The 15,304-nt window shown below is 42.0% G+C and overlaps 1 protein-coding gene across 1 annotated transcript; it reads right to left on the reverse strand.

The window, feature by feature from the left end:
- Nucleotides 1-3,570: 3,570 nt before the first annotated feature.
- LOC147642070 (pyrophosphate-energized vacuolar membrane proton pump-like) lies at nucleotides 3,571-7,801 on the reverse strand. The gene is made up of 8 exons (XM_086802572.1): nucleotides 7,335-7,801; nucleotides 6,260-6,834; nucleotides 5,771-6,153; nucleotides 5,585-5,671; nucleotides 5,167-5,497; nucleotides 4,288-4,698; nucleotides 4,153-4,212; nucleotides 3,571-4,039 (listed from the first exon to the last, which is right to left on the reverse strand). The coding sequence occupies exons 1-8, from the start codon at nucleotides 7,579-7,581 to the stop codon at nucleotides 3,836-3,838; spliced, it is 2,298 nt and encodes a 765-aa protein (XP_086658698.1). The 5' UTR covers nucleotides 7,582-7,801; the 3' UTR covers nucleotides 3,571-3,835.
- Between the last annotated feature and the right edge of the window lie 7,503 nt (nucleotides 7,802-15,304).

Genomic DNA, 15,304 nt, shown 5'->3' on the forward strand with positions numbered 1-15,304 from the left:
TCTATTTAGTACTATGTAACAAGACAAGATTGAGTACTATAGTGTTAGATAGTACTACACTATAAATAAAAGTGTAGTGTGATTCCGGCAGCACCGCGAAAGCTCGGCGGAGTAGACAGGGGCAATCATGAGGGCAAGGCTCACGGGCGACGCCGGACAGAACACGGCCGGCCATCCGAACCCCATAAGAAGGAGAGAAGCCCATTAATAGTGACCTCGCAAAGAAGATTGCCGACGCCAAAGCCATCGTCATCCTCCGTCCGATAGCATCCGAAAGCCTGCCTGCCCCGTAGCTCCGCCCACCATCGACAGCAAGCTCAAGCTCCCCACCAACACCTCCTACTCAACTTCAAATCCTCCGCCACAAACAACAACGCTCCACTTTGTTAAAGAGTCTCAACTTTCACATGTTCCAAAAAAAAAAATGTGCTATGTTACCCAATTCACCTTCTCAACCCCATAATCTAGTACTTGCTAGGCTACGAGTACAATTTCGCTTGCTTTATTATCTTCTTCAATTCTTAGAAAAGGGATAGTAAGGTCATGCTCTCAAGGGCCCATGCAGTTGTGAAGAATGTACGATCACGTGTAGGAGCGGGCTTTTGAGTTCTCTCTAACCACCAAACACAAGAGCTGGCTGTCAAGTTCATAAAGGACTTGAGCCCTTTACAAAATATAGTAGAAGATAGGCTTATCCAAAGTTCTTTCATCAAGCATGAAAGCCCACGACCTTAAAAGAGATCAACCTACAATGAATATCACAAAGAACAGAGGTGTCCATTTTTAGAATCACTGGCACTTAACATGGTAGTGAAAAGTTTAATCAAGTTGCCTCGATAACCACTTGTAGGAGAAACTTTGCCTGCATCTTAATTTGGTTCTTGATTTGAACGTTTTTTTTCTGCAGATTGCGGCTTTGGTTACCAGGTCGAAGATAACTCATGCACATCGGATTACGGTTATAGCTCTACATTAATCAACGTTCGTGAAACAATATCACACGTTGTCACATCATTGACTTCAATATCGTAGACTGACAAAGGTATTCCTATTTTTGTCTCTTTTATATTCAAGCAAACTAATGCCACTTTCAACACTGAAGATGTATCTTTGATTTACTTTCAATACCGAGAGTATTATTTGGGAAATTAGGGAAGGGCACGTTCCCTTATGTGTATAAAATTTTGGAGAGGACTGTGCCAACTTCCCGCCATACTTTATGTGGTTTTTTTTTTCACTCACACAAAATTCGTATGACTTGAACGACGTCGTGTAACTCAAATTCAGATGTACTAACCAATTTGTAATTATCCTTTTTTAACGACGTAGATCTCCATCGATCATACGCGTAAGCATGCAGTTGATTGATAGCGGGCATGCCTCTAGCACCCTTTCCAAGTTGTTTACAGATTCATGTTTGTTCGATCACTTCAAGATATTTATAAGTAAAATTGTACGGCTATATGTTTCTTAATTTTGAACTTTGCCTACGAGATATGTCAATCAAAACCACAAAAAAATTTGCTATAGGTAACATGGAGACGTGTTGCAAAAATTAGGACTTCCAGGAAAAGAAAAGAACTGGTGATGCCAAACGCTTCCACGTGGTATAACGTGGAGATGTTATATGAGCAATGACGTTCTAAGCGTGATATTATTGCCAGCAACATTGCACTATGTCCTAGATGTGGCATGTGTTCATTTCTGAGAAGACGACATCGTACTGAAAGTGAAATTCGGACGATAATGTGAAGCTAGCAAGTGCACTATCATTGGATGTTGCAAACAAATACAGTGTTAAAAGTACACTGGTGTGCTTGGTACAAGTGCCAAAAGAATATGACTAGGCAAGCAAGTATAGCGCCCCTACGTCCAGATTACATTCTTTGACTGCTAAATAGGCAACCAACTCCATTCTCAACTTCTTAGCATCATAGTTGTGTCAATGAACGTCACTTCCACAATGAATGCCATCTCAAGAGGCAACCCCCTAATCTATTGGTTGATTGATTTTGACGAGGCTCGCATATCAAAAGACTTGGCCTCCGAACCAGTTGCAAGCATACTTACATATAATATAATGTTGAACAATTCAATTATAAAGAAGTACAACACACTCACAGAACGTGCTCATGCAAGGCTGGGCTTGTGTACGTTTGCGAGATGCTGTAACCAACATCATCAAGAACCACGAACAAGATGACCCATTTCAGCTAATGACAGAAGCGAAGACACATAGTGAACTATCACTGCAACAAAATTTAGTGAAGCCTTCAAAACAAAGAGCATTATATACATCCGACAACCACGAGTTCGTTTTCGATACAATTGCGTGATGTTGCAACATTAACATAGCGCATTGCAACATTTAAATATAATGGCCTACCTTCCAATTGATCTGAATTTGTTGATCTCTGTTGAAACTGTTGTTTTTTCTTTTCTTTTTCCCTTCTAACATGGAAACTACCAAGGAAATGTCCGTTTTAAAATTTGAGAAAAGATTTATTGATTTTGAACGACGCTTTATCTTTGAATGTTCTATGTTAATATGAATTCAACTTCATGTTTGTTCGCGCACACTTGTGCACTTGTACAAGTGGATAAAGCTACCCAAAAATTCTAGTTAATTTTATAAATGACTTACTCTTACATCACATCTCAAAACAATTTTTTGATTTTTTTGTGTCAGCACAAATTTGGCAAGATGTGTTCATTGCTCAGTATATCACCTCTTTCGACACGAAAACCATTAAGGGGCCCAATAATGAAGAGGTCAAAGTGAAGCTGGGACATGACCTTATCAGGGAAGCCCTCAATTTTCCAAAAGTCAACGCCCCCTACAAACAATACAAAACCATAAGGCCACGCGTGCAAGAAGTCTTGGACCCTGCTAAGACAATGAGCATGAGCATTCAGAGGCCCGAGCTAGCAAATCCTCACAAAGGTTCTTTACTATCCTGCTGAGAATGGCCAGAGATCCCACCCCCTCGCAAGGACTCCTAGAGAGCGGAGGAGCCACCACTCAAGAAGCAAAAAAAAAAAAAAAAAAAACTTAGGCATCATGGAGTTGCGCAGGTGCCAACTACAACAGGAGGGGAGGAAATCTTATAGAAAATCGATCAGATGTCAGAGGGGATGAACACTGTCAACCTGGGATCTCTCATGAGGACATAAGGTGACGAAGCCACCAATAAACCCCAGGGCACTCAAAAACCCCCATCTCCCCCCTGCATAATCCCCTCAAATTCGGAAGTCCAATGATTGCCAAAAAAGAGAAAAGCTTACTAGAAGAAAAGCTGCGGCAATTCACCTCACCAGCGGCTGCACAGCCATCATGTTCCCCCCCGCCCAACTCCTATTGGAGGCTCATGCAGCAGCTCTGCGTCACCAATCTCTTCAGCAACAAGAGGCTGGAGTTTTTTTAGGTCGGTGAGAACAGAAGAAGTGGGCGCCCAGCAGGGAAAGCTTCATACAGGCACACGCTGAAGCAGGAGGCATCATGCCCGATCTCAAAGCCCAGGTAACCCAACTCTTGATGAATCAAGTAAGCCATACGAGAGAAATGATGTGGCACTTGAATAAAATTATTATTTTTTGCTTGATTAAATTTCCGTACAAACATGTACCATTAAATTACTGGCAACATACACCTTTTGGGGAAGACTGCTCCCACCTCATATCCAAAAAAAAAAAAAACATCTTTGATTGTTTCATCCTCATGTAATGCCTACTGAAAACTACCTAGAGCACAGTAAATCTGGTCTAAGTTGGAGATGCGAGAAGAGGGGTAAAGGGGCGGGCGCGGGGGGGGGGGGGGGGGGGGGGGGGGGGGAATCTAGATCTTAAAGAGCAAGCCACCGTGAGCAGCAAAGAAAGGAGCAAATACAAGGGACTCCACAGCCATAAGCTTGATGAGGATGTTGAGGGACGGTCCGGACGTGTCCTTGAGAGGGTCACCCACCGTGTCTCCAATCACCGCAGCTTTGTGTGCATCTGAGCCCTTCGGACCTAGGGACCTTGCATGATCTGAAGCCCCTGCCTGCATTCACAAATGCCAAGCATGGAAGTATGCATCATCACGTGGATGTACTTTATGCCAAAGGAAACAACGCTAAAAACAACGCTAAAAACAACGCTAAAACAAGAACCGACCTCAATGTACTTCTTTGCATTGTCCCATGCACCTCCAGTGTTTGATGCAGAAATAGCCACCTACAATGCAATGAACCTTTCAGATAAACAGGATCCAAAACATAAGGGAAAAACATTATAGGCAGCAATTGGTACCTGCACGCCTGAGATTAAGGCACCAGCCAAAAGTCCTGCAAGAGTTTCTACTCCAAACAGAATGCCCACAATCAGTGGTGTCAGCATGACCAGTGCCCCAGGAGGAATCATCTCCTTGATGGAAGCATCCGTCGATATCTTTACACAAGTTGCATAATCAGGCTTGGTCAGACCCTCCATGAGGCCAGGAATCGTGTTGAACTGCCTCCGCACCTCCTCCACCATACTCAAAGCTGCCTTGCCCACACTTTTCATTGTCATAGCAGAAAACCAATAGGGTAACATTCCCCCCACAAGCAGACCAATAAAAACTCTAGCTGACAAAACGTCCACTGTGGAGAGGGAAGCACGGCTTACATAGGCTCCGAACAATGCCAAGGAGACAAGTGCAGCTGACCCAATTGCGAATCCCTGCACAATACAGCATATGCAAATTGTCGGATTGCCAAGATTAATGCGGAAGGAAGGGTTAGATCTTTAGTGTGGTATTTAGTGTGGGAACCAGTTAACCTAAGAGCTGGGTTAAGGCATCTCAAAGGGGAGGTTGTCATTAATAGAGGAATTAAGTTGACTTTAGCACCTAGTCATCGGGTGACTATATAAGTCAGTCTAAGGCTCAGTTATGAGAATCAAACATTCCATCGTGGACTCGTGAAGCCCAGCAGAGACTGCTCCATGCAACACACCCCAAGGGACTGCTCGGTGTGATGACATCCTCATGAGATGCTAGGGCTAATGTGTGAGTTGTCTCTAGATGCCTCTAGATCTCCAGCTCGGGGGTGAGCCTGAGGGGCTCTATGATTAGGTGATTCAACTGGGTTTGGCCCTGACAGGAAGACTGGCAAACTAAAAGGTGTAAGCGGCTATACCAATACATACCTTTCCAATAGCAGCAGTAGTGTTGCCAGCAGCATCAAGAGCATCAGTTCTCTCACGAATTTTATGGCTCATACCAGCCATCTCAGCTATGCCACCAGCATTATCGCTTATTGGGCCATATGCGTCAATCGCAAGGCCTGTAGCAATAGTGCTGAGCATACCAAGCGCTGCTACTGCGATTCCATAAAAGACAGCCAATGCATAGCTCACATAGATAGCAACTGCTATTGCAAAAATGGGAATGATAACAGACTTATAGCCCAAGGCTAGTCCAAAAATAACATTAGTGGCCGCTCCTGTTCTGCAGGAATCTGCCACATCTTGCACAGGTCTGCAAGCACCCCAAAAACCATTGTATTACAATGCGGATATGAACATCTTAATCTTTCCTACACAAAAGGACCACAATTAGCAGTACCTGTATGCATTACTTGTGAAGTATTCCGTCGTGTAGCCAATGATCAAGCCAGCCCAGAGTCCAACACCAACACAGAAAAACAGTTGCCTGAAATCAACAACCGCAAGGAAAAACATCGCATTACATTTCTCGTGAATTTCCAACACGATATTTGATGATTTAAGGAAAAAGATAATGAAACATTACCACCACTGCACCAGCTTGGGAGTGCCGCCCAAGTCATAAATGTGGAATGAAGTTGGAAGTGCAAGCCAGCAAATAAGGAGGATGCCGAGTGTCATCAGAACAGTTGAGATAATTAGCTGTTTCTTTAATGCAGGCTCAATTTGCTTGACATCAGTAATCTCAAAGAAGTCAGTAGCAAACAAAGTGGTGATCAAGCAGACAATAATGCCCATGGAGCTGATGAGTAGAGGAAAGCACATAGCCGTGAAATCATGATTGGTCCCAAAGGACGAGATGGAAGCTACAACCAGAGCTGCACAAGAAGACTCAGCAAATGAGCCAAACAGGTCAGAACCCATTCCTGCAATGTCTCCAACATTGTCACCTACATTGTCAGCAATAACCTGCATGATCAAGAAAAATCAACCCCAACTAAGAAAAATCAACGACAACATCAAAATTTAAATCAACCCCAACTAAGAGGATGCAAAGAAAACGTGTAATCCATACCGCCGGATTTCTAGGGTCGTCTTCCGGAATGTTCCTCTCCACCTTTCCAACCAGATCTGCACCCACATCGGCAGCCTTTGTATAGATTCCTCCACCCACTCTTCCAAAGAGGGCAACTGAAGATCCACCGAGCCCGTAACCAGTGATTGCTTCAAAAAGACCTTCCCACTCAGTCTGGTAGTACACTTTGAACAGGTTGATAGCAATGTAGAGAACCAAGAGCCCATTAGCAGCAAGCAAGAAGCCCATGACTGATCCAGATCTGAATGCAGTGATAAAAGCCTTGCCGACCCCCTTCCTGGCCTCTAAAGTAGTCCGTGCATTAGCGTAAGTGGCAATTTTCATTCCAAGGAATCCAGACAACACAGATGTCAAGACTCCGAGAACAAAGGCAGCCGTTGTGAATGCAGCAGTGATAAGGGCCGGAGTACATTGCTGTGTTGAATCGTATTCACAAGGCTGTGAAGACAGACTGAAATTCTCAACGGATCCCAGAAACAAGAAGATGATAACAGCAAAAATTCCCAAGAAGATACCAAGGTACTTGTATTCTGTCAAAAGAAACGAACTGGCACCTGCAACAAAAGCAGGCGTTAGATCTGAGGAACAGACATGCAGCAAAACAAAAATTACCACAAAGTAGCGTGGAAGAATATGCAAGAACATGTCCCAAGGCAAATGTAGACACGGAAAAGGCAAACTTTTCCACAAGACAGAGCGACCAGCAGCCTAGCAAGGTGTTTCACGCCAACACCTAGATCATTAACATCTAAAAGACGTCATTATCCAATGTTAAGGATCGCAAAATATCAAAGGGAGACAGCACCACCCTTTACTGAAGGGGTGGTAGCTTGCACTTCAGGAAGTAAGGAAGCGTAGATCACCGAGCGATTACCTTTCTTTGCGTGGTATTGAGCATAAGGTCGTGTGGAAATATGAATAAGTTAATTATCATAATCCTAAATAAACCCAATCGCTAGTCGTGATTGAGAAATGAAGTCTTAAGAGTTATTATCTATCACACGCGCGCGCGCGCGGAAGACAAAAATGGGTATTAAGGGAGGAAGAGACCTACCAACAGAGATGGCCTGCTGTATCTCGGCGCACTTGGAAACCACTTGGACTGCATCCACGCCTTCTTCGTTGTCTTCATCATCCTGGTGGAGGAGGTAGTCGCCATGCCCATTGTCGCTGCTATTACTCTTGTAAGGGGAGACGGATACGAATGATACGAGGTACCACTGGAAGAGCGCAAAGGCGATGCCGATGAGAGCTGCGATGGGGATGAGAATCTCCGTCGGGAGAGTGGTGAGGAGAGCCATGGCCAAGGCTGGCTGGATTTTGAAACCCTGCGCCCTTCTTGGGACTGCAAATTTGAAGGCCAGCTACAAGGACCTGTGCTTTCTACTCTCTGTGCGTGGTGTTCGGACTGCCCGCAGCTTGCAGGAATGCGGTGGGTAGATGTTACACACAAGCACACGCGTGCGCGCGCGCGTACTCACACGCACAACAGCATGAGAGAGACTTCATGCACTGTTCTCCAGCTTTCTATTCTCAATGCTGCATGTATATATATATTTTTATATATTAATTATACCGGTGACCTGGTTGCTTTTTCCAAATCCAAAAATTACACCCAAATTAATAAACTGACCTTCACAAACGCATGGTTTTAAACTCAAGTTAATCGTTAAACGCAGCCAATCACCTCTAATCTCACGCTCTTTCCACGATGCCGGCTATATTAAGCCATCCTTGTTCATGAATAGAATATTGCCTTTGCTAATTTTGGCATCGACGTCCTTTTGAAATTTCCCAGGATCGCAGGACCCCAAATCTAGAGGTCCCGCCAAGTTAGTGGTCGTTCAGCTAAGTGATGACCTTGATTCTTTTCGACGCTTCTAGAAGCCTTTAATAATGTAATATTCCATGGCCTTAAATGGTCCTTTTTTTGTGCTTTTATCATTGTATTCCAAACGGTCCTATTGTGCTTTTATCATTATAGTCCTGCTTTTTTATGTACTACTATGTGGATTGTATCTTCTTCTTCCTTTGCAAGGAAGTTATTGCTCACATACCAGTGGAAGCCCTACTAGCATCTAAATATACTAACATAACTTTTAAAAAAAGGATAGCATGGGACAAAAAGAGAAAGGAAGTTTCTGTCAAAGTGATTGATAAAGAGAGGGAGGGACAAAGAGAGAGCATGTTTTACCAAGAAGCAAGTAAAAGTGTGTGTGTATGTAAGTGCGCACACACACAGCATGTGCGTGAGAGACATAAACACGGTGTGTGTGTGTGTTGTGCATGAGAGAGAGAGAGAGAGAGAGAGAGAGAGAGAGAGAGAGACTCAAGTTGCTATTCCTACCAACCCACCAAATTTCAACTCATTCGGGCCATAATCTCCTATTTGTTGAAACGATAAACATGTGAATTTAGCTAGGGGATAGCACCAAAAGTGCCACATAATTGGCTCCTTTTACTAGGGATCTCTTACATGACTTTGCAAGCATAGCTAATTATTCCCCATTCAAAAAGATGAATGAGACCTTGTTAAATGCAATATGATCACATAAAATGAGTGTGTCATGAAAAGCATCTACTACTAAATCCTTATTCTTCGCAACACATTGCATTTAACAAGGTTGTCCTTGGGGTCTCCTCTCCCTTGCATGCAAGTGCACATAGAGGAGGGGGAAGAGGGGATGGGAGGCACGTGCTCAAGTCAAGAAAGAAGAAGATGGACATATCCAACCTCACTTCTTCTCCCTTTTTATATAGGTTTTATAGTTTACACTTGATGGGACCAATTTTGTAGATAAATAAATAAATAAATTTCCATCTCCAAGATATGATAGGAACGGCAAACTTTGATCCATTGAATTTTGTGTGCTACTGATCAATCGAGCTTTTTGTCAAAAGGGTTGTTTGTTGGAATACATTCTTGAATTATATAACGCAAAAATTTAAAAATCAACTCCCACCTCCTTACACCATGTTTTGTATTTTGCTTTTAATCTCATAGCATTATTGTCACCCCACCATTTCACCCACGCAAAGAAGGTTCTCTATAAGATCAAATATTTTTCCTTGTGAGATAAGTTACTAGAAAGCATTTCATGTGCACAACATAGGGTTCCCCATCACATCCTTCATTTTGCAACAACATATCCAAGGGGACCCCCCTTTCCCCTTGTACATGTGTGCAGGATCATGCGTGCATCCGTGCACACACACACACACACACACACACACACACAGACAAAGTAAGAAGAAACAAAAGAAGAAGAAGAAGATAACCTAGATTATTTCCCTTTTTATAAAGGTTTATAGTGTACACTTAATGGGATTTTGTTAATCAGCTCTCCTTACTCGAGGTAGGGTAGGAAACGTGAAGTTTGTGACCCATAAAATTTTGTATATTATTATTTCATCAAGCTTTATGCGAACAAACTTGTTGGGTATACATGTTTGAATCACATACCTGAAAAGTTTAAAATTCAATTCAAATTTCCTTGCATCATGTTTTTTATTTTGCTTTTAACTGCATGGCAATATGGTCACCAACACCCACCCCACCCTTTCCCCCACACAAAGAAGGCTCTCCATCACACCCAAAGGTTTGTCCTTCTTGATAAGTAGTTGGTAGAAAGCATTTCATGTGCACAAAGGGTCCATCACATCAAGGGCCAACCCTTGACAGTGTTATTGTTGATCAAATGAAAGTGTAGCAGCCTGATGCAATGTTAGATCTAAAACAGTACATTAAAAAAAAAGGGTGTTTTATGTGTATAAAAATTAAAAAAGTATTGGGTGTAGATCTCTTCCTAACAAAAGGGAGAAGAATGTTACATCATTCTTAGGAAAAGTTCCTTTTTCATTATGATGAAAATTTGTCCCTAGCAATTGTAGATGGGAAGTAAAGGCTCTTTCTCATTATTACTAATCCTTAAGCACAAGGTACTAATCCTTAAGAACACATCACATGAAAGAAAATGATTATCTTTCTTATTTATGCTAGTGGGCTATTAGTTCTTATGTTTCAAGTCACCAAATTGAAATGATATATGCTTACTCCAAGTAGAGAGAGAGAGAGAGAGAGAGAGAGAGAGAGAGAGAGAGATAATCTTGTAAACTTATATCATTCACACAAACTTTTTAACCAATTTTTCATATTGTTTGATGGGCTCACCTTATGTAAGAGAAAACCTTTTTGGACTATTACATGAATCATTACATCTTACTTTTAAAACCATCATTTATCTAGTCATTCTACCATTCGTACTCAAGTGTAATTATTACTAAGCTTAACAAGATTTTATTTTCTCACATTTATACTTTCTTCCCTATCATTTCAGCCTCCTTTGAGTTCTTTCCAATGTTTCCTTCCCTGCCTCTATCTTACCCTCATATCATCACACATCCAAGAATTATAGCTTCATAGTATTCACTCATTATTCAAAAGCCTTGTCTCACCATCTATAGAGCATTATATTTGAGTGTCTATTTATTATCATGACACTTGTAATAGTATAATTTATCCTTGACAACTTGCATCCAACTTCAGGAATGGTGCATCTGTAATTCCAAATTCTTGAGAATGCCATGAGATTCATAAAATGATAAGTCACAATAAGACATATTATTAACCTGGTCAATATAGGGGCACTACATAGTTTTAAGTGTTTCATAAAATGGCAAGAAGTCACAACAAGATATATTGTAACTTGATTCATAAAATAACAAGCCACAATAAGACGTATTGTTAACATGATCAATAAAGGGGCAAGTGGCATTGCCACACATGAGAGTAGCTACACTAATGTACCGATAGGTTATAAGTAGAATATTGTTAACCACTCTGCCAATTAACATGGTTTCGCCCACCCGTCCTACTGTAAGGTGCTTCACCATCTTACCCACATGGTTTCGCCCACCTGTCCTACGTAAGGCGCTTACCCACCCGTCCTACTGTAAGGTGCTTCACCATCTTACCCACATGGTTTCGCCCACCTGTCCTACGTAAGGCGCTTACCCACATGTAATCAAAACGTATTCTTTGTAAGATGGCACTGGAATCTATGAAGTGTCCTTACCCCGTGCTTAATGCTAAATAGGGAAGTCATAAACTTCATGTATATACTTGCTTAAGGCTACAAATAGTGGCCATAGACCATCAAGTGTAAACATTAGTCATTTATAATTATGACACTTTAAGTGATACACAATCATGCCCTTGCGAGATAGAATACTTATGATCTCTCCCTACTCTCTTGCTTGTGTTTATTAAATCCTTCCATAGCTAGATGGTACATGCATAGGTAGGTTTGATTGAAGGATCTCTCTCGCTTGAGCTTCTTCCCTCTATTCACCCCTTGGGAGATTCATCCATAGTGTGGGGATCTTCATAGTGTAGGGATCTTCACTTTGCATCCATCTAGGTGGATAGATCTCCTTCTCCACACAAATGGTGATGGAGCATTCTAGTGTGACAACAAAGTGAGGATGTGAAGGATGGGCTAGCTCACCCACATCAAGGAGTTACATTTTGCAAAGATCCCAATGACACATATTTTGACATAGGTAATGAAAGCTCTAGTTCTTGAAGATATTTGGCACCACCCTCACCTACGTCCCTAGCCTTAGGACATAAGCCAGAGATGCAACATGAGAAACCTACGAGATGTGACATGAGCCTAAGGGTTGTTGCACCTAATATTATAATGAGCGAATTAAACTACCTTGAAGATTTGTAAGGTCATACCCATGTTCCCAGAAGATTTTCTTTTCATAAAATATATACCTACCTCATTTTCTAAGGATATTTCTTGTCATTTTTAATATTGAGCATTAAGGCCTAATTATTCTTAGTAATTGTTCACCAACCCTATCTAAGCATGGGGCTAATATCGTTTGAAAGGGGAAGGGAGGTTACCAAACCCACATCACTTCGAATCTTGTACCTAACCCATCTCAATCCCAATGTCATTCCTTATAGTGACACATGCTACATGTCAAGATTGTCATTCCTTATAGTGGCACATGCTCAAGTGTAGATTCGAGCATGCTTACAAGTATTGTCCCAAGACAATGATGACAATTTCCCCAGTGTGACAAAAGCATCACTTGAACATTTTGAAGTTAGCCGCCATGAATCCTATTCGTAGAATTCTCCTGAAAATATAGGTAGGAAAAGAGAGTGTGTACTAATAGGAGCAAAAAACCATTCCAAATGAGTCTTAATTTGTTGAGTGTATAGGGAGGACTAATTCCCCGCCGTTAATGCCATTACAAGGAAACAACCAAGGGAACATTCAAGGCTGCGCAAGCAAAAAGATCATGCTTCAACCTTGAAGCAAGTAGCTAAGAATCTAGAGGTGTGAGCCCCAAAGGCTAGTGTAGCCCGTAAAAAGGCTAAAGGACAAGAAATAGAGGTCCAAAAAAAGAATACATCAAAGAGCATAACAATGTACGATCAACTATCCAAAAGAAGAAGGCATCAAAGAGCACAACAATGTATGATCAACTATCCAAAAGAAGAAGACATCAAAGAGCACAACAATGTATGATCAACTGTCAAGGACAATGATGTCATGTGACCATAGAAAGTAGTTTGAACGAGAGCTCCAATGTTACCTCTCTTGCAAAATTTGTCTATTGCTCAAGCTAGCTCTTCATGAAGAGAAGACACCGAATAACACTAACTCCCTCAAAAACTAAAAGAGTATCCCAACCAGAAAGGGAGTGAGTGAAAGAAGTCCAATATCCTAAGCTAAAGAAAGTCAAGCGCTAGAAGCTCAAGGCTTCTATAAAGGGAACCCCTACATTTTGGTCCCAAGGTTAAAAGAACCCACACCACAAATCCTCTGCACCAACGTCATCCCCAAATCCTAAAAAAGAGTGGAGAGTAATGGCTAACCGCCTCTACACCACCTCCAAAGAAGTTGAAAGATCCCCTAGACACCAAGTAGTGGGCTACCCTCTACTCATTAGCCATCATCGCCCTCTAAAGAAGTTGAAAGATCCCCTGGACACACCAAGTAGTGGGCTAACCTCTACTCACATGAGCCAACACCACCTCCAAATAAGTTGAAAGATCCTCTAGACACAAAGAAACAAGAGGAAACACCAAGTGCATGTGCAGTGGCCCTACCTTTTTTCACTTTCATCAAAGAAGAGCCACTCATGGTTCTAAACCCCCAAGAGATCTATGCACCAACTTCCTTATGTGACCACCATGAAAACTTAAGGCATAAAGGGATCACCAAGGTCCCACAACACCTTTGTGAAACACCAAATTACCAAGCCAAGCAACACCAACTTACCAAGCCAAGGTTCACGACCAAGTGTACCAATAAAGTTGGCGGCCTTCGTCATTGAAGAGCAAGTAATGTTCAACCCTTGCTCAATGAGCTCACATGGTAATCACAGAAGCCATAGCCTTATTTATACGTATGCAACATAGCAATCCCTATCAACTATACATACTTATACTTGGGAATCAAAATAAAACCTCTCTCTATGTCCACACATGCACACACACACACACATAAAACCACATAAAACCGCACACACACACCCCTATCTAAATTTAAAAAGATAGGGGCTGTCTACACACTTGTTGCACTCATGCTCAGGCACCCTCTCACTAATCCCCTCTAACCCCTTTTTAAAATTTTCCCCTATCTCCTATTTTTAACCCCTCTCCTCATATTTAAACCTCTTTCCATTCCCACCATCCCCCCCCCCCCCCAAATTCTTAATCCCTTGCTATTTTTTAGCCCCATGTGGTCCAATTTTTTCCTTGCTTTTAGTGCCCCACTTTTTCACCCAACCCCCTATTTCTATCTAACCCCACTTCTCAGCCTACCCGTGAGCTCCTTTTCCTTAACCCAAGTGGCCCTTACTCCCCATTTTTAAACCCCTCATCTATCCTTAGTTAATCAATAATCCCCTCCCTCCCTACCCTCCTAAAACTCGCTTTAAAAAAACCCAAGCTCATTTTTTCTTTTATTTATCATTATTAATATTTATTATTAATTAATTATAATATTTTATTTTATTTTCAAACAAATTTTTTTGAAAAGGAATTTATAACTTTAACAAAAAAAGGCCATATGTATACCACACACTCAGTTGCATGCACCTATTGCCTGTGCCCACACACACTTGCCCGCACCCACACACACATGGTTACACCCGATCACACATGCATAATTATTTGTCCACTCATCCACACACACGTATGTGTCCACATGCATGCGTGTACACATACTTTCTCTCTCTCTCTCTCTCTCTCTCTCTCACACACACACACACACACACCCCACTCTACCTCTCTCTCTCTCTCTCTCTCTCTCTCTCTCTCTCTCTCTCTCACACACACACACACACACACACACACACACACACACACACACACACGCACTTGCTCACTCATTCATGCATACACACACTCACACACATGTTTGTCGATTTCCCCACACATGCTCTCATACACTGGCACTTGCCTAACCACTCATGCACACACACACACACTTGCCCACCCCTTCATGCATACACATGTGATGGAGCCTTCTACTTTGGAGCCTTCTAGAAAGCGCATTATGATCGTCCATGCCATCCACGTCTCGTGGGCATCACCTTTGAATATCTGTCACTACTTGCCTAGGCTTTGTCTTCTTAGATCTGGCCTTGTGACTTCAAGATAGGTGTAATGATCTTGCTTCATTGAGTTTAATTAACCTTATTTAAGGTTATTAAAAGGCTTCATTGAGTTTAATTAACCTTATTTAAGGTTATTAAAAGGCTTTTAAAGGCTTCAATCCAAGTACATTAAAGGCTTTTAAAGGCTTCAATCCAAGTACATTAAAGGCTTTTAAAGGCTTCAATCCAAGTACTAGTGTGTGTGAGTGAAGTGAGGTGAGAGGAGGGACGAGGACCCGTAGTGCAACGTGACTGTGTGACAACACTCGTGGGAGACACTGTGGAATTGCTTCTCAAGGAGTTGTAGAGCTTGGAGACCTCAAGGGTTATGAGCTCGGC

Source organism: Cibotium barometz, chromosome 1, assembly GCF_041138505.1.
Source record: "Cibotium barometz isolate CiBa-2024 chromosome 1, ASM4113850v1, whole genome shotgun sequence".
Lineage (NCBI taxonomy): Eukaryota > Viridiplantae > Streptophyta > Polypodiopsida > Cyatheales > Cibotiaceae > Cibotium > Cibotium barometz.